Source organism: Falco naumanni, chromosome 2 (genome assembly GCF_017639655.2).
Source record: "Falco naumanni isolate bFalNau1 chromosome 2, bFalNau1.pat, whole genome shotgun sequence".
Taxonomy (NCBI): Eukaryota; Metazoa; Chordata; class Aves; order Falconiformes; family Falconidae; genus Falco; species Falco naumanni.
The window spans coordinates 90934234-90952594 of record NC_054055.1 but is presented as its reverse complement, the minus strand read 5'-3'; the positions used below and the strand labels follow the sequence as shown (position 1 = coordinate 90952594).

Sequence of the window (18361 nt, the reverse complement as noted above, 5' to 3'; positions counted from 1 at the left end):
GGGATGTCTGGCTGATCTTTCTCATCTCCTCTGAGGCTGTGTGATCTGCTGATCTCTCACAGCTCTTTCACTTGGCAGCACGCCTCCACAGTAACTGCACACCTCCTGCACGCTAGGAGACCATGTGCCCCAGCCTCGGTGGGGGGCCTCAGGCAGTCCCTGCAGCCTGAGACTTGCAGAGCTGCGTCCTTCCTTATGAAGGACCATCTGGGCCCAACAGTCCCATAACAAAGAGAAAGGTACATTACTGGTGTCTGGGGATCATGGCCTGTGGCATGTGACTACCATATCTAAGGATGGCTATGCCAGGCGAAGTTTGCCGTCCTTTTCTTTGTGAACCGCTGCATCTCTTGACAGCCTGTGGGAGCTGTGCTCTGGGCCTGGCTCTCTGGCACGGGCTTAAAGGGTGCTGGACCCCTCCAGATCAGGAGTCAGGTGGAAGAAAGGCTGTGGGCACCCTTTGGTCTAGCACAGTTGGCAGAGTTAGCAGCTGCTAGAGCTACCCTCCCCTTAGCTTTTACCTGACCTGGTGGCAATGGGAGCCCTCATGTCTCTTGCGGGGATCCAGGAGTTCCCAGATCATGGACAAAGTGCCCAGAAGCTCAAGAACATCTCAACAAAGTAGAGCCCAGAAGCTGCCATGTCCTCGGGCTGCCTTGGTGAGCTGCCATCCAGGCCTGCCTCTTGGGCTCAATTAGACCAGAAAGCCCAGTACATTTCAAGAGCCACCACAGGTCATTATCATCAAATTAACTTGAATTCATTTAATGATCAGAACAAGAGTTCCTCAACAGATTTCAAGTATTAAGTATTCATTTCCTATCGTGTCATCCTGTCCCCACGTACCCTCTCCCTGCTTTATGGTTTCTCTGCTACAGCACAGTTTCTTGCTGCTTTTCTAAGGGCAGCAGTTGTGAAGCCGTTAATGTTTATCAAAGACTTTGATGTATCAATATTTGGCAATGGCAGCAAGTTTTCCCCCCTCCCTCGATGAAGGCCTGCGGGCAGTATCCAGCACATGCAGTCCAAGGCTCAAAGGAAACAACCCCTTCGGTTGTCATGGGGGACAGGTCATTGTTACTGACAAAGTTTTTACAGTTTTGCTTCCCTTTTGAGTTCCCTGAGAGGTTAGTAAGGTTTTTTTAGCTGCATCTATCAGACTAGATGATGCCAGGATACAAGTAATTGTTATCTACTAAAAGATTAAGGGTGGAAATGTGTTGGGATATATTTTTGCTTTTGTTGGACTGTGAGCTGGTAGGAGTTGATGAGGAGTAGTAATCTGATCCCTCCAAAATCTCTGAAAGATTATGCTAGGGGGGAGGTAGCACATAAATCACTACAGTATCATTACATACAGTGTATTTTTCTAAAATTGGCGTATACACACTGAGACTAAGATGTGCTTTATTAGGATAGCCCGTGGAGAGCAGAGCAGAGCACTGTAGCAGGTACATGTGTTACAGTGCCATGTCAGGAACGGAGAAGAGAGCTAAGCGGAGCATCCCTTTATCTCCCTATCTTCTCAGCCACTAAGCTTGCACTTGTATACAAGTACTTCTTCAGTCCTACACTGATTACTGTATGAGTTGGTGCTGGTGTACACTCATACGTGTTGTCTAAATCCCATTGTAAGAGCTAGAAGTGTTGCCAGTCTAATCCAGAAGTGTCATTTGTGTTTCCCGAGATTTATACTCTGTGAACCACAGCAGGTATCTCTGTCATGCACAGTATGTTTATGGTGTTATTTCTCCTTTTTCTTTGATGACAGCAGTCATTCAAGGTAAGGAAAGCACAACTTTGATTGCTAGGGCATGAAAGTACAAAGTATTATATTCCTTGCTATAGCTGGCCATTTCTGATCTACTGCTGCAGCTGTGCTCCAGAGCAAATCCAGTGGTAATTTCACTCTTATTGTTTCTTTACAGTACCGAGATGCCTTTTTGCAGTTCATGGTTGATACAGCAGTGCTTCTGGGTGCAAACGCCTCACGAGCTGAATCTGATATGAAGTCAGTTCTAAGACTGGAAGTTAAAATAGCTGAGGTTAGTAATCTAACATGGGATTCAAGCTAGCTTTTATTTAAAAAAGTGCAATCCTTTTTCAAAATGGAAAACCATTGTACTAACAGCCTTAGCAATAGTGTTTTTTAGAAGCAGAAGGAACAGATTCTGATGAAGAAAGGATGAACAGTATTTCTCCCTTAATTAATTGTTAAACTGATTATTTTATTCTCAGGGGGAAAAAACCTTAACCAAATATTCTTGGTCCTTTAAATTGTTAGGATGTCAAAGAGGCTCGCTAGAGATAAGCCTGGGGGTGGCATATGAATGTTTGAGGGATGGTGTGCTAGTTAGGCCCTTCGGTCTGCCATCTCAGTGGAGGTAGAGGATGGAGATTTGTGTGGCTGCAAAGATGCAGGGGTTATCGATATGTTAATAACCACAGAAGTGCCTGAGAATGGTCATGTAGTAATTAGGGCTTGTCCTGCCAAAAAGGTGACAGTATCGATAGCCCAACTGAAGTTTATCTGCACCAATACACCAGAAGCCATAATACAGCTGGAAAACTATGGTACAGTTGCAGTCACGGAAGCATGGCGGGATGACTCATGCAACTGAAGTGCTGCAACGGATGGCTATAAACTCTTCAGAAGGGATAGGGAAGGAAGGTGAGGCAGTGGAGTAGCCCTGCATGTTAGGGAGTGTTTTGACTGTCTAGAGCTTGATGACAGTGATGATAGGGCTGAGTATTTATGGGTAAGAATCAGGCAAAAGGCCAGGAAGGCAGATATCATGGTAAGAGTCTGTTGTTAGACTGCCCAACCAGGAAGAAGAAGCAAATTAAATACTCTATAAGTAGCTGGGAGAAGTCTTAAAATCACTAGCCCTTCTTGTGGGGGACTTCAACTTATCAGATGTCTGCTGGAAAAACAACACAGCAGAGATGAAACTCTAAAAAGTTCCTGGAGTGTGTGTAAGAGAACTTCCAGATACAGCTGGTGAGTGACCCAACTAGGGAAGGTACCCTGCTGGACCTCTTGTTCACAAACAGAGAAGGACTTTGGGGTGATTGGAGGCCTTTTTGGGCATAGTCATCACAAAATGATAGGGGGTTTGATTCTTGGAGAAGTAAGGAGGGGAGTCAGCAGAACTGCTACCTTGGACTTCTGGATGGTAGACTTTGGCCAGTTGACAGAGTCCCCTGAGACGCAGTCCTGAAGAGCAAAGGAGTCCATGAAGGCTGAACATTCTTCAAGAAGGAAATCTTAAAGGCACAGCAGTAGGCTGTCCTGATGTGCTGAAAAATGAGCTAGCAGGGAAGAAGACTGCCCTGGCTGAACAGAGAGCTTTGGCTGGAATTCAGAAGAGAGGAGTTTATGACCTTTGGAAGAAGGAGGAGGCCACTCAGGAGGACTACAAGGATATAATGAGGTTATACATGGAGAAAATTAGAAGGGCCAAAGCCCAAGAGTCAATAAAAAGCGTTTCTAGAAATATATTAGTAACAAAAGGAGGGCTAAGGAGAATCTCCATCTTTTACTGAATGTGGGGGGAAACATAGTGAGAAAGGATGAGGAAAAGGCTGAGGTACTTCATGCCTTCTTTGCCTCAGTCTTTAACAGTAGGACCAGTTATTCTCCAGGTACCCATCCCTCCGGGCTGGAAGACAGGGACGAGGAGTGGAATGAAGCCCCCACAATCCAAGGGGCAATGGTTAGTGATCTGCTGCCCACTTAGATGTACACAAGTTTATGGTGCCAGAGCTTGTCAAGCCACTTCCCATCATTTATCAGCAGTCCTGGCTAACCGGGGAGGTCCCAGGTGACTGGAAGTTGGCAAATATAACGCCCATCTACAAGCAGGGCCAGAAGAGGGATCCAGGGAACTACAGAGCTGTCAGCCTGACCTCAATACCAGGGAAGGTTATAGAGCAGATCACCTTGAGTGCCATCACATGTCACGTACAGGGAAACCAGGTGATCAGGCCCAGCCACCAGGTGTTTGTGAAAGGCAGGTCCTGCCTGACCGTCCTGATCTCCTTCTGTGACAAGGTGACCTGCTTAGTGGGTGAGGGAAAGGCTGTGGATGTTGTCTGCCTGGCCTTTAGTAAAGCCTTTGACAGCACTTCCCACAGCATTCTTCTGGAGAAACTGCCTGCTCGTGGCTTGGATAACTGTACTCTTTGCTGGATAAAAAACTGGCTGAATGACAAGGCCCAGAGTGGTGGTGAACAGAGTTACATCCAGTTGGTGGCTGGTCACACGTGGTGTTCCCCAGGGCTCTGTAGTGGGGCCAGTTCTGTTTGATACCTTTATCAATGATCTGGATGAGGAGATTGAGTGAACCCTCAGTAAGTTTGCAAATAACACCAAGCTGGGCAGGAGTGTTGATCTGCTGGAGGGCCTGAAGGCTCTGCAGAGGGATCTGGGCAGGCTGGACCGATGGGCTGAGGCCAGTGGTATGAGTTTCAACAAGGCTCAGTGCTGGGTCCTGCATTTGGGTCACAACAGCCCCACACAATGCTACAGGCTTGGGGAAGAGTAGCTGGAAAGCTGCCTGGTGGAAAGGGCCTGGGGGTGTTGGTCGACAGCCAGCTGAACATGAACCGGCAGGTGGCCAAGGTGGCCAGAAGCATCCTGGCTTGTATCAAAGATAGTGTGGCCAGCAGGACCAGGGCAGTGATCGTCCCCCTGTATGTGGCACAGGTGAGGCCACACCTCGAGGTTTTGGGCCCTTCACTGCAAGAAAGACATTGAGGTGCTGGAGTGTGTCCAGGGAAGGGCAATGAGGTGGTGAAGTGTCTGGAGCACAAGTCTGAGGAGCGGCTGAGGGAACTGGGGCTGTTTAGCCTGGAGAAAAGGAGGCTGAGGGGAGGCCTTCTAGCTTTCTACAACTACGTGAAAAGGAGGCTGTAGGCAGGTGGGTGTTTTCAGTCTTTTCTCCTAAGAAACAAACAACAGAACAAGAGGAAATGGCCTCAAGTTGCACCAGGGGATTTTTAAATTGAATATTAGGAGAAATTAATCCATGGAAAGGGTTGTTGAGCATTGGAACAGGCTGCCCAGGGTAGTGGTTGAGTCCCCATCCCTGGAGATATTTAGAAGACATGCAGATGTGGCACTTAGGGACATGGTTTAGTGGTGGACTTGTCAGTGTTAGGTTAATGGTTGGGCTGAATGATCTTAAAGGTATTTTCAAACTTAAATTATTATACTGTAATTTTGAGATTGGGCACAATCTGAGTCCCTGCTGGGCAGCTATGTTGAGAATACATTACCATGTATTCAAGAAGCAGATCGGCTGGTTCTCTGAGGAACAGTCTAAAAGCCGTGCAAGACCTAGATGGGATATTGATGCTTGGTAGTGAGAGGGCAGTTGTTACAACAGCACCACAGTTAGCTCCTGAGCTGCTTTCATGGGGCACCTTGGGAGAGGGGATGAGAAACTCCATGAGTTTTAATTTAGAGGTCCAACTGAATTTAGTAAAGCTAAACAGATTTAAATTTGGTGCTCAGTTCTGACTGATTTACTTGATGACTTCTTTTCCCCCTTGTGGAGTTTAATTTATGCTTTAGGACTGTTGCGGGCTGAAGGAATGTTTCTGTTTCCCTGTACCCCTGTTTCAGTGCGGCTGCTGCAGGAATCCCACTCCTGGGAGCTGCAAGTCCACTATTGTTTCCATTTCTTCTAAAGCCAGAGAGAAAAGTTAGCTTCAGTCTTGGGAAACCAGCAAAAGTTAGAGCTATAACCTTGACACTGATTTGCAGAACTGCCAGCTGACATGAGGATTTTTGCATATCACCGCAGAAAGACGTTGTCCCTTGTGAAATGCTGGGTCTCCTGCTAACACAGAAGCCTGTGTACAGGACAAGCGATGCAGCAGAGGAGTTTTCTCTGGGTTCTGCTGCTGCAGTCTACAGGAGGAAAGGCAGTGATGCTTCCCAATGGTGTGTGTGTGCAAAACTGAAAGCCATCCACAACGGTAGTAACTCGGTGTTTCCATCTCCCTGCTGAAAGATGAAATTTTGTCAAACCTCTAAATAAAGCCCAATATTCAGCTTCAGTTACCCAATGTGGATGAACTAATGAGCAGATACTTCATTGTGACCCAGCAGACTTGAAAAACAGAAAACGTTTCTTCTGGTTATTAGTTATGTGGTAAGAAGATGCATCGCTACTTCTGGTAGCTCTAATACTTTACTTAAAGAATGCCTTACAGAGTTTAAATCTATAAAGTATACAGGTGAAGTGGGCATATAAGATGACTTAGATCATGTAAGAGCCTTCAGGGTCAGTAACATGTACTGTTATGCAACAAGCCATACTTGCTTATGGTTCCCTAATTTCCTCTTAGTATGAATAATCCTCCTACAATTTATTCAGATATTAGACATGAGTGCAGGGACATGGATTGTTGCATAATCCCTAATGAGCACAATGATTTATATAAACATTTTACTGTGATTTCAAAGGAGATAGTCCTGTTTGCTACTTAGGTTTTTACTGTATCCTGTGTTCCTCTGTTTTTGTTGTAAGAGAATGTATGTAATGGAGAACAAGTGTGCTCAGGCAGAGACAGCAAGAATAAAGGGAGGATACTTTGGATATTGGAGGGAGCAGCATGCTGCAAGAGAGCTTGTTGTGTACAAGGAAAATTTCAGTTAAATTTGAATTACTGGAGGAAGAGGGAAAACTTTGAGACCAAGGGAGCAAACGGGTTCAAGAAGAGTTTAAAGATTTGTCAGATAAAATAAAATTTGCAGAAAGGGAGAAGAAAGTTGGTGGGTTTTTTTTTTCCTGTGTGGTTTGAGCAATAGTAAAACCGCAGACACTTACTGGAGAATTTTGGTTGGACAACTGCCAGCTGTCTGGTTAGTCTGGCGTCAATCTCTGTCCTCCTTAAACTGCACAGCATACAGCCTGTTATGTAGGAATTACCTTAGAGCAGAGCTGGAATTGCCATCGGCAATTCTTGTTCCTCTTGAACACTGAGAAAATTTTGAGCTATATCTTGTACTTGGTTTGTTTTTCTATTATGAACTGTACTGCCACCTTAGAATCTGAATGTCCCCTATCAGTTATAAAAGAACTTGCTTTATATTTAGGATTTCTTTTGCTGTGTCCTTGGACTTTGACACTACAGAGGATCCTGATGTCTGGCTCCTTTGGTCATCTAGATGAGAGGCCTGATTAGAGAATACTTCAGTTCATGTCTGGTTTATATACCCAGGTTTCCTGCTATGGAAATCAGGATGGTGGGATAAAATGAGGAGAAACTTGTGTGTATCTGGCTCTTCCCTCAAATTTAGTCAGGCCATAGCAAGAACATGTTTAAATCCAAGAGACAAGATGCACTTCAGCATACTTATCTCAGATTTGACCTTTTAAACCATACAGTTTGGAACTGGCTTCTACCTGACATGACAGGATGAGTAAGTATTAATGGTCTAGGTGTGCTTGTATCTCTTATGAATCAACATGCATTTCCTTAGTATAATCAGAGCTAAAATTGGTCTAATATCTTCAAAGAAGACATGCAGCTCGTTAAATTCCCTAGTAATGAGTTAAGATGATGATGAACTGTGTTCCATTTCTACTACTTAAATGCCATCTTCAAAAAAGGAAGTTAATGCTATGAATGCTTGGAAAATAGGTGGTAAGATATTTCTTCACTGGGATTATGATGGATAGCAATGATATAAGAGGAGGTCTCTGCAAGATAATCCTTGTTTTGATTTTTTTTGTTTGTTTGTTTTCCCCCCAGATCATGATTCCATATGAAAATAGAACAAGTGAGGTGATGTACAATAAAATGAACATATCGGAGCTTAGTGCCATGATTCCACAGGTTGGTTGGGGGTAATTGCAAAATTATTCTTTTAACTTCTGACCTATATAATTAAAATTGCCTTCAGTGCACAGAGCAGCATGTTAAAGGAATATCATTAGGAATGTGTGTACTCAATTACAATATATTTTCTTTTAAATATTGTTACTTATATTTATATATATATATATTTTACTGAGGTTTGAAATTATGTGTAATGACAAAGTGCAATAGTTTTTAAATTTTTAATAAGCTTTTAAATAAAGCTTTGAAACCATTAGTCTCAAAGGTGCAACTTAGTTAATAAACCATCTTGCTTCATAATATGCTTTAACTACCCTTCTTTTTATCATTGCAGTTTGACTGGCTGGGATACATCAAGAAGGTGATTGACACCAGACTCTATCCTGAGCTCAAAGATATAGGTCCTTCAGAAAATGTGATTGTCCGTGTTCCCCAGTACTTCAAAGATTTATTCAGGATACTAGAAAATGAAAGGAAAAAGTAAGGATCCTGTGATGGTTTCATCCACACTTACGAGGGGACATCAAATGCTGGGCTTTTCCTGGGTTTTCCAGGTGTTTCAGATATTCTTGGCATCAGGTCTCTCTAGTCTCTAGGCAAAAGGTCTGTTTGGTTTTGTCTGAATGAGGATATCATATTAGCTTGTGTGTACTAGGAGAATTTGCAGTTTCAACACTTCTTTTTTTATGGAAAACACAGGTTGCAGTAAAGCTGCTCTTTCCAGATACATTCATTATCTCTTACTTGTATGGGGTCTTGTATCTTGTGAAATCATTTACATCTGTAAACCATAGTGGTAAAATGCAGGTAGCTTAGGTTAAACATAGTAGATGTGCTTTGCACATAGGGAAGCCAGATAGCTTTGGGCAGTGTGATGAAAAAGTGTATGTGAAGATGACATCCCATTTTGAAACGTCATTGTTGACATCTAAGTGATTTCTCTGGTAATTTGCTCTCTGCTGAGGTGTGTTGCTGAACTTTTTTAAAAATATTGTTAGGCTGTTGTCTCCAAAAATCATTCTTTACTGATTGTACAATACAGCCACAACTGAATTTATATCTCAGAAAAAAAGATTGATTCAGAAGCATTAGTCTTATATTGTTGCTCTATCTCGCCAGTGACAGAATGCTTACATTAATTCATAATACCTGTAAAGATAACACATAGATAAGACAATAAGAAAAATAAAAATGATTGATCTGCCTACAGATCATCAAACTTCCTTTCTTTATAAAATTCAGACAATTGTCATTAGTGTGCCGCCAATCTTAATTTCCTGAAGAAATTCTTCTAGACAGTTTGAACTGTCGATGCTTTGTATCTCAAAGTTAGTTACATCAGTGGGGATAAAGCAGTGATTTAGAGGATCCACATGTAGCAAGACAACAGAGAAGTAGTTATTCCCTGTGTACAAATACACTTATACACAGATGTATTGTGTAATGACGTAGTAAATGCCTGCCTGAAGTATTTTTCCATTAGAGTCTTATTCAGGGAAAATCTGAGTATTCAAGAAGAGTTAAGCCAGCCTGGTGTCATGGCAGAGTGATGCTGGAGTAATGACCAGAAAGAATGGCAATGCTGGTCTTCAGCAAAGCTTGAGACCAGCTTCCTGACCCCACAGGCTGGGGTAGGTGGACAAAAGCAGTGTCTGATTTCCAGTATATTCACACTGCATATCTTAGAGTTCATGATGGCTGAAGCGTTTTCTGTTCAGTCTTACCCTAAGAAATTTGCATCATAAACTGTTAGAAATGGCAAATAGTGCTAAACTCCACCTAGGCAGGCTTCAAATTCTTGTACATAAAATCCATCCAAACCGCATGATAACAAAGATCATGTTTATCTCTTAAATGATAACGTTCATTACTTAAAATGTCATAGTCTGCTCCAGAAGTAACTTTGTTATCTGGCCTAAGAAAATTAGGAAATATCTTAATACAAACTCCTAACAATGAGGTCTTAGCATTTCCCTGTAGGGTGAACTCTGAAAGTTTAACAAGGCTATTTTCTTTCAGGTAATTTCATTTGACATTCTCCATATGATATTTTAAAGGTTAAATTAAATCAAATATGATGAATTTGGGTAAATATCTAGACCAATCAAATTCCTAGTAAAGCACTCACATATTTTGGATTTGCTACAGTGATTAGAATGTGAATTAACTTCTCGTCATTTGGAGAAGCAGTTACTTTCACTGGGTTCATATACTTTCCAGTTACAAACCTTCTTATCCCTAAATTATACTTTTATTCCAATGCCTTGTGTGTCCCCTTCCCAGGTGAGCTCCCTGCTGGCATAGGTACTGTTCAAAATGGCACAAAAAGATGGTTCATGCCCCAGTGATTTGGCAAGTACTCCATGAAGTTTGTGTCAGGCAGAGGGAAGAATGGAGCAAAAATTAAGTCTAGCTACAGAGCAGTTCCCTGTGATGGAGGTGGCAAGTCATATGGACTCACAGTCATGTTATTAAAAATTGCTCCCTTGGAGAACCTGCTGAACAATCTTGAATTGTGAAATCATTCACATAGCAATGTTACCAGAAAATAGCATGTTGGCAGGTTGTAGAGTGAATTTAGTAGAATAAGGCTGTTACTTACCTGACAACCCTGCTGCATATAATCAGGTTACTTTGTGGAGCTTGAAATATGTGCAGTGGTGTGATCTGGAGGTCTATCTGGAATTCCCAAGCCAGGGCACTGCTGTGAGTCCAGCCCATGAGCATGGTTCTCCACAGTAAGCTGCCCAAGAAGCTGAGTAACTAGCCCGCAGGAGTTTCCATCAGCCGTGGGCTAGCTAGCCTGTCACATCAGATGTTCAGTACTGAAGTAAGTCACACCTTTATAAGAGGTCTTCAGGGATTCCTTCAGGTTTTTAGTGTACTGACTAATTTTTAATGGAGTTTGTATCTATTACAGGAAGAAGAGGTGTATGTTGAAAACATAAATGTAGCTGTGGTGTAAATGAGATTTAAATGTGGTATAAATGAGAGCTCCAACACATCTGTGCCCTGTGAGAGGGGAGACAGGATGGTGCTGGCACCAGTTAGGAGCCCCTTGTATCCCTTCTCTGTTACCTGTGTGCTGGGCTTTATGTGTGAGCCATAAATAGGATACAGCAAATTGTGTCCTTGTTGGAGATGTTGAAGGAAGCAGCTTTATCGTTCTCATGGATGTCAGAATGAATAACTAGTTTGCTTTGCCTTACCTTACCAGATCTTTGCAGTATGAGACAATTAATAGAGAAGTACTCTGTAATTACTGAAGCCTAAGAGGAATTTTCTTTATAGAGAGGGATGGGGACACTCTTCTTCCTGATTTTAGCCTGCCTCAGAAAAATTAGAGAAGTTACAATAATTTGACTTGAACTAGTGCGTCTAGCAATACAGGCAGGTTTTCACTACTTATGATTTGATTCATTTCTCAGTTCTGAATACAAAGATTTCAAGCAGATCTCAAAATCTGTGAAAGGGATCTTTTTCCTAAAATGTCAACTAATTTGTTAATCTATCTCATATTAAATCTATCCTCTTTAATTGCCACTATGTCTGTTTATTGGACTATTACAAACTCACAGAATTTTACATGAGCAGCAACTTTATTCCCAGACAGGGTAGCGAGTTCCTTGGTAGATATTCATAAGCACTGTTATAATTTTAACTGTTCCAGCAAACAAACTCTACCACTTCCTCTGGGAGTGTGTATCACAGTAATGGTCATATTGGTTAAGAATGAGCCTACACTTCTTTCTGTAACAGTCATTCTGAAGTTAAAATAGGGAACTATCTACTGTACTCTTCTGAAAGGTTACAACAACAAATGCTCTGGTCTCTTCAAAAGAGCGGAGAGGATTTGTATGGTTTGTGTGTTGGATTTTGCTCCATGTGAAGAGGTTAACTCCTCTGAGCCTCAGTGAAATTATTTGTGAAATTGGAATGCAAATCACCTCAAGATATGCAGCAGAGGCATTTAATAACCAAAAAGTCTCAGTTTTTAAACCAAATGAGGATGACCAATTGGCTTTAAGTTTGTGTAGTTAGCCAAAAAGGTAAAATGATCATCCCCCAAATAGGTAAACAGCTAATATGATTTTGTTTTGTTTTGAAAAACAAAGAACACTGCCCTTCAAACAAACAACAAAACGTCTCAACCTTTTCCCCTGTTGCCCCCCTCAGCAAATAAACACACCTCTGGGCTTTGAAGTGAAACCTTCCTGTTGTTTTACAGCATCGTATTCATCAGTGGATTCTAGTCTGATTACAGTCACAAATTATTACAATCTAATGAGACAACTTGGTTTTAGGATGTGTCAGCTTCTTTTCCTTCCCAACTTAAAACATACCCCATTAATTGTGGGATATTCCCTGAAAGTGACAGCTGCCTTCATTACTTACGCCCGATACAAAAGTTTTTGAATTCCCATTGATACTAGTGTCTTTGAATAAATCACCTTTTTGAGGCTCACTCTTTACAAATTTTTGATCTTTCATTCACTAACCAATTTGACAAGGTTCCCCAACTCAAACATAAGGGCAAATACTACCAGATAAGAATAAGAACACAGAAGGGAGAACTGATTTTTTTTGTGTCAATTAAGTACTGAATTGTAACATATAATTGGTTTATGATAGCAGTCTATTTAGCTGAGGTTTTTTACCAAAGACTTTTGATTGAAATTAAATCTTTCAACCTTTTAATCTGTAGGACTTGCATGCTGTTTTAGATCCACAGAGTAGTTACTGTAGGAACAAGTATGGTATTTAGCTCTGCTGAAATACCTGAGGTGGATGGCTGTGAGGCTTGTGGAGTTCAAGTCATTTACAAAACCAATGAGAGCTGAGCATTTTTTAGGGTGCTTCAATTGTCATTGAACGAGGAAATTCCACATTGTCAGAAATGTGTTAAGGGGAAAATCTGTACTTGCTGGTATATCGTAGGTTGGAATGAATTTGTAATGACCTTAAGCATTCTGTCAGAATGGTTTGATCATCTAAGCAGAGCTAGCTGTTTTGGCTTTTGCAACATGTTACTATGTTATAAATGTACATTATTCATGCTAAAAAGCTTTTTCAGATATGTTTTATGAGTACTGTGGGTATTGTGTGTACTATATGATATGTCTGTGTACAAAAAGAGGAATTATGCCCGGTGTGAGAGATTATGAGGATAAAAGGCAGGACTTATAAATCACAGCAATTCTCTGCTTCCCTTACAAGCCACCACTGGCAGCAGACTAGTGAGTGTCAGGCCTTTGAGGTGACAGTTAGCTTGAGATTGCACCCTCAGGTTTTCCTGTGTGAGCTGAGTTGACCATATTTCTGACCTATACAGATATGCAGATTTAACTGAGTAAAGCAGGCTTTGCCCAGTGTGTCACAACTGCCATGCAGGTTCATGTGGGTGTGCACACTTGTGCTAGCTCCAGTGCGGCTGGAGCAGCCTGCAGGGACAGCCAGATCCAGCGGCCCTGCTCAGTGCCTGCCTTCCCGGGCCACCAGCTGGTGGTTCCCAGTGCACATCTCAGCCAGCCCTCGGAGAGTGAACCCATCTGCTTTTGGTGTAGTGTCCCACCAGGATGTGCACGTGCTGCTGGAGTTATGGGGTTATCACGTGCTCAGTCATGAATAGCCAATATGTAGTTATAGCTTGCCTTAAACCCCTCCGTTCTCACCTCTTTATCACCTTCCCATCTGAGTGGCCCAGAGTGTAAGCTTCCAGCAACAAGGTATCTTAAGCTGGAGATCTTGTCTGGATGGACTGACCCTTGGTTAGAGGCAAAACTCAAGTTACGGCTCAGGCAAATGCTGCTGTGAAGACACCACACTCACAAAGTGTGTTTATAACCTGTTATGATTCAGAGGAGGGAACAGTATGGAATGTGTCTGTGATTTAAGTTAATAGAGTGACACTGTAGAGCAGCTATGCAGCTCCGCATCTGTGGCAATGACAGATTGCTGAAATGGGATTTTTAGAGATGGGGGAGTTGTTCAGACAGTCCATAACAGTAAGTTCAGTTGCAAAGTAGCAGTTTTCCTCCCTATGGAGAAGTCTATGGCCTGCCAAAAAATGTTATGTATATCCCAGTGGAGAGCAAACATGTGGATATCCATAGCTTCAGAGCAATGACTGTACCTGAAAAAGATGTCATGTTCAGGACAAGATGAGAATAATACATGTAGGCCATTGTTTGGACTTGTTTTGAGGCTGTTTGAAGTTGAATCACATATTTCACAATGCACCTTTACCTCATACAGCTACTGCTGAGCATGGGGATAGCTCAATCTAGACTAAATAAATCCTCCAGTCAAGTGCTTGAAGTTTTAGAAAAGGGGCATGGATGTCAGGTCTCCCAAGAACTTTAAACAAGTTATTCCTGGATCTCTCAGCCTCAGTTCTTACGAGGTTCTTGTTACTGAGACTTCTCTTTTTTGGCATTTCAATTATCCATCTGACAAAACAAGAGTGGTAATACTTTAATAACTCTGTGGGTAGAAAGAGCTTTTAAAAGCATATTGATAACTTCTAATGAAAGATACAAATATGAGTTAATGATAGTATATAAGGGATAGACTGTTACCTATTCTGTTTCATAGTTACAGTTTATGTGCCCTACTAATGAGGAAAGAGAATATTCACTTTGATTTACAAAAGAAAAATTAGGTTTTTTCTTATCTCTGGATAGAACTTTCATGCAACTATTATTATGACACAGTTCTTGCCACTTCTATGGAAAATGAAAACTGCCTTTTAAAAAAAAGCATTACCTAAAAATGACATACTAGGAGAGGAACTCATTATAAATATTCCCTAGCAGATGGTTATCATGGTGCAATTACATATTAACTGGCTTCAATCATACAGAATCTTCTGTGTAATACGGATTTATCAATTTGCTCATCACCCATAAATTTTCAAGGTGAAAATTCACCATTCGGTTGAAATGTTTGTAGAGATAATTCTACGAGTGCTTTGTGGTACATCATATGCATTTAGATGACTGATAAAAAAAATATGTCTGATTTAACAGGACTCTTGCCAACTATCTGGTGTGGAGGATGGTTTATTCAAGGTTGTTTAACCTCAGTAGACGTTTTCAGTATCGATGGCTGGAATTTTCTCGGGTAAGTTAGCGTTATTATAAGACTTACAACAGTACTAATATTGACACTATTGGTTTTCTTTATAGTTGCTTACACCTTTGAAATAAGAAATGTTTTCTGTGCTGGATAAATTTCTGGAATAAACTTTTTGTGTTGGAGTCTTCCTCTAAAAAAATTAAGACATATATATTCTTGTATATGACACTAAGGCAAAATGTCTTTTAGATTATGTTAAGGAGGTTTTGAGACACCCCACTCCCCTTTAAAAAATCTTAGTCTTCTTATGCAGAAACTTGAAAGCTGGAAAGTTTTTGAGTTACATGCCAGGGCTGCGGCCTGTGCTATTCCCGGAGGCCACACCTGTTTGGCCAATATCTAAGCTTTTGAAAAAACCTAATGTTTACACATGTGTGAGTATAGCTCTGGTAAAACAAAAGCCTAAGATTTCAGCTTTTCTAAGCTTGCTCAAACCTCTTTCATGCTCTAGTGCCAGCCTGAGCTCTAGCACATCTATATACCCGCAATTTCCACAGAGAAGCAGATCAGGTGCCTTCCAGCTTGGGGCTGTGGAAGCCCCAGAAGAGGTTAGTCACTGCCCCAAGCTATGAGAGCAGACCTAATTATCTATTAAGTAATATAGTCATTTATGTGAAACACATTTGATTAAGTGAACCCTGAATAGAATGTCACCCTGATAATCCTGTGGGCTCTTCAAGCAAACCAAGGATGAAACTGAAACTGAAAGGTGCTTTATATTCTTTTTTCCAAACCACTTTAGATGGTGAACTTTTTGTTTGTCATTATGAAAGTTAGCTGTTTGGTGACGTCATGACAACAAGAGGCTTGCATGATGCTACCAGTGATGTGGTACAGGAGGTGTGGGTGCTCTGTCCTCCCTGGTGAGGCATGCAGGTAGCTAACTGAAGCATCCATAATGTCTTTCCTTGAGTAGCACTGGAATAGTTCTGAGTTAATCACATACCTAAAAATAACATCCCAACAGCCTGATGGAAGCTACACGGGAAACACAGTTTCTTAAACTTCTGAAATCATATTCAAATCAGTCTTGTTAAAGACAGCATTTTCTTTGTGCAAAAATGAGAAACTGGCTGTCAGAACCACAGTGACAAGTTTGTAAGTGTGTCCCCTCCTGGGACATTCCTTCCTAGGCAAACAAAATAGACTATTGCTAGCCATCAGCCAGTCTGCAGCATAATGCTGAGTTATATTGAGTTATATTGTGACCAGAAAAATTCCTGGAAGGAAACTTTAGGTTTTGTATACTGTGCATGTTGATATGGTGACTAGCTGCTGTCAGTTCTGTGGGTACTTTCTGCAGAAGCTTAGGGAGAAATCTAATTCAAGTTGATTCAATGCATATTAACAATGTCATCAAGGGTTTCGTGTAATTGGTTGTGAAAACTTAAGAACAGCACAGTAAGGGCAGTGAGTCAGCAGCTCATTCCCATTATCTGCCCCTGGGACCTGGAAATGGACTTAGTTAGGCGCAGTAAACAGCACTAGCTAATAGTTAATAGCTAAAGTTAAGTGCTGTAAATAGCTCAGGGGAACAGACTTCACAAGTCAGCAGAAAGGACATGAGAAATGAAGTTTGAGGTAAAAGCTTTGGTGAACAGATTTGTGCAGTCAGAGGCTGGAGGACCAAGGGCACACAGGTCCTTTGGGTTCATAGAGAGGACCCAGCAACCTCTTGCTAGGTAGGTGAAGAAAACACTGAATGACTACTGTCATGTGAAAAGAGGCAGGGGAGATTTTCTCAACCCTGGGTGTTTGATTTTTCTATCAGCACCCCATGAAAGTCGAGATCCTTTTGCCCGATCAGTCTGTCAGCGTCCTTTACAGGGACCCTTCACTGAACAGTGCCACTGGATCAGAGGGCCACTTGACTGACTTGTTCAGGGAAACATGCCAACAAAATTAGGGGGACCCGTCAGCAGGTCTTCCCACTTTATTTGAATGTGCTACCCACTGCCGGCAACTGCTAGTGTCTGCAAAGGACTCACACTAGCGGTTTGCAGAATAACACACTTTATTATAAAATCATAACAAGTTAATCGTGATTGCCGGTGGTATGGACTGTCTGCAAAAACAATTTGAAATTATATACAACCAAGCTGTATACAACCAAAACCTTAATCACTAATAACAGGTAGCATGAGTTAGTTGTTTAGCATGCATAAGACAAAGTTCTTACCCAGTAGATGTCCCTATGGGGGAGAAGACAGGTTCAGCCCGTCAACTGATCCCAGGAGTTATAATGGAGTCTTCCCTAACTTCTCCCCTCATTCATTTACTTTTAATACTTTTATTTACGCTCAGGTGGAGCTTGAGTGACTCTAGTCATACATTCGTTATTGATTGGTGTAAAATTCCTTCGCTTTCATTTAAAAACATAGTTGATAAGAAATCTATAGTGATGCTCAGTGGGAGGTGATCATGCCTCGGAGGTGGGTAACTTTGGGATGGAGGTGTGTGTTAGTATTATAACAAGATTATAATGAGCAAGTTTCATCTAAGGAAAATAATTTCGCCACAGTTGTTGGCTCAGCAACAGGCATCTTCTCATATTTCTCATCTGACAGCCGCTATGCAGTTTATCAGCAGCATGTTACCATCAAGTTCCCAGCCCTGCAGGGAGTACAGCAGAGCCTGGCTGTGGGGTCTCCACATCACCCTCCACTGCTCCTCTAGGGTAGCATGTTGCGTTGCCCAGGGAACCATGGTGGAGTAGATTCCATGCATGCCAACTGTCCTGAAAGTGGCAACTCTATTTTACCCTTGTTATAATACTACAAATTCTGTTAGGTCCCAGTATTCTGTAATTTCCTCCCTCAAAGTGATTTTCCCACAACTACTAAAAAGGCATGACCATATCTTTTATTCATTCTTTAATTTAGTCAGCCTCACCCATCATAAGCATAGTGGTTTTTTTTTCCTACCAGGTTCTCATTTTCTATTGGTGGCTTTTACATCTTACACATAGAAATCTTAGCATCAAGACACTTAAACACTTTGCAAAAAGAGGGGAAAAAGACATGATGAAACTTCAGAAAACTTCAGGTTGAGAAATTGGGCAAACCTGCTGACTCTAGAGAAAGTGCTTTGATTACCACATCAGCAACAATCAGCAGCTTCTCTGCAGTGGTGCTTTGAGTCCTAGCAAATGTGCAGTGGCACCTGTGGGACGGATCAGTTCACTGTGTTGTGGAGCTCTGAATTGACTGGGAGGGCTTGAAACCTGCTATTTATAGTCACTGTTACTACCTGGAGTACTGTGTTTTAGAGTGCTACATTAGCATTAGAAGGAACATTTTGAGGGAGTTCTGGTTGGCTGTTGTAACATAAATATCAATAAACCAGCTGCGAGATATAATCTGTTCCTCTC

At 41.7% G+C, this 18361-nt stretch overlaps 1 protein-coding gene across 1 annotated transcript in view; it reads left to right on the top strand.

The window, feature by feature from the left end:
• PHEX (phosphate regulating endopeptidase homolog X-linked) overlaps positions 1 to 18361 on the top strand; it is a 119378-nt gene that overhangs the window by 37112 nt on the left and 63905 nt on the right. Inside the window, exons 7-10 of the mRNA XM_040582528.1 lie at positions 1929 to 2045; positions 7768 to 7851; positions 8189 to 8334; positions 14883 to 14976. Coding sequence (XP_040438462.1) covers positions 1929 to 2045; positions 7768 to 7851; positions 8189 to 8334; positions 14883 to 14976 — 441 coding nt within the window. The remainder of the gene's footprint in view (positions 1 to 1928; positions 2046 to 7767; positions 7852 to 8188; positions 8335 to 14882; positions 14977 to 18361) is intronic.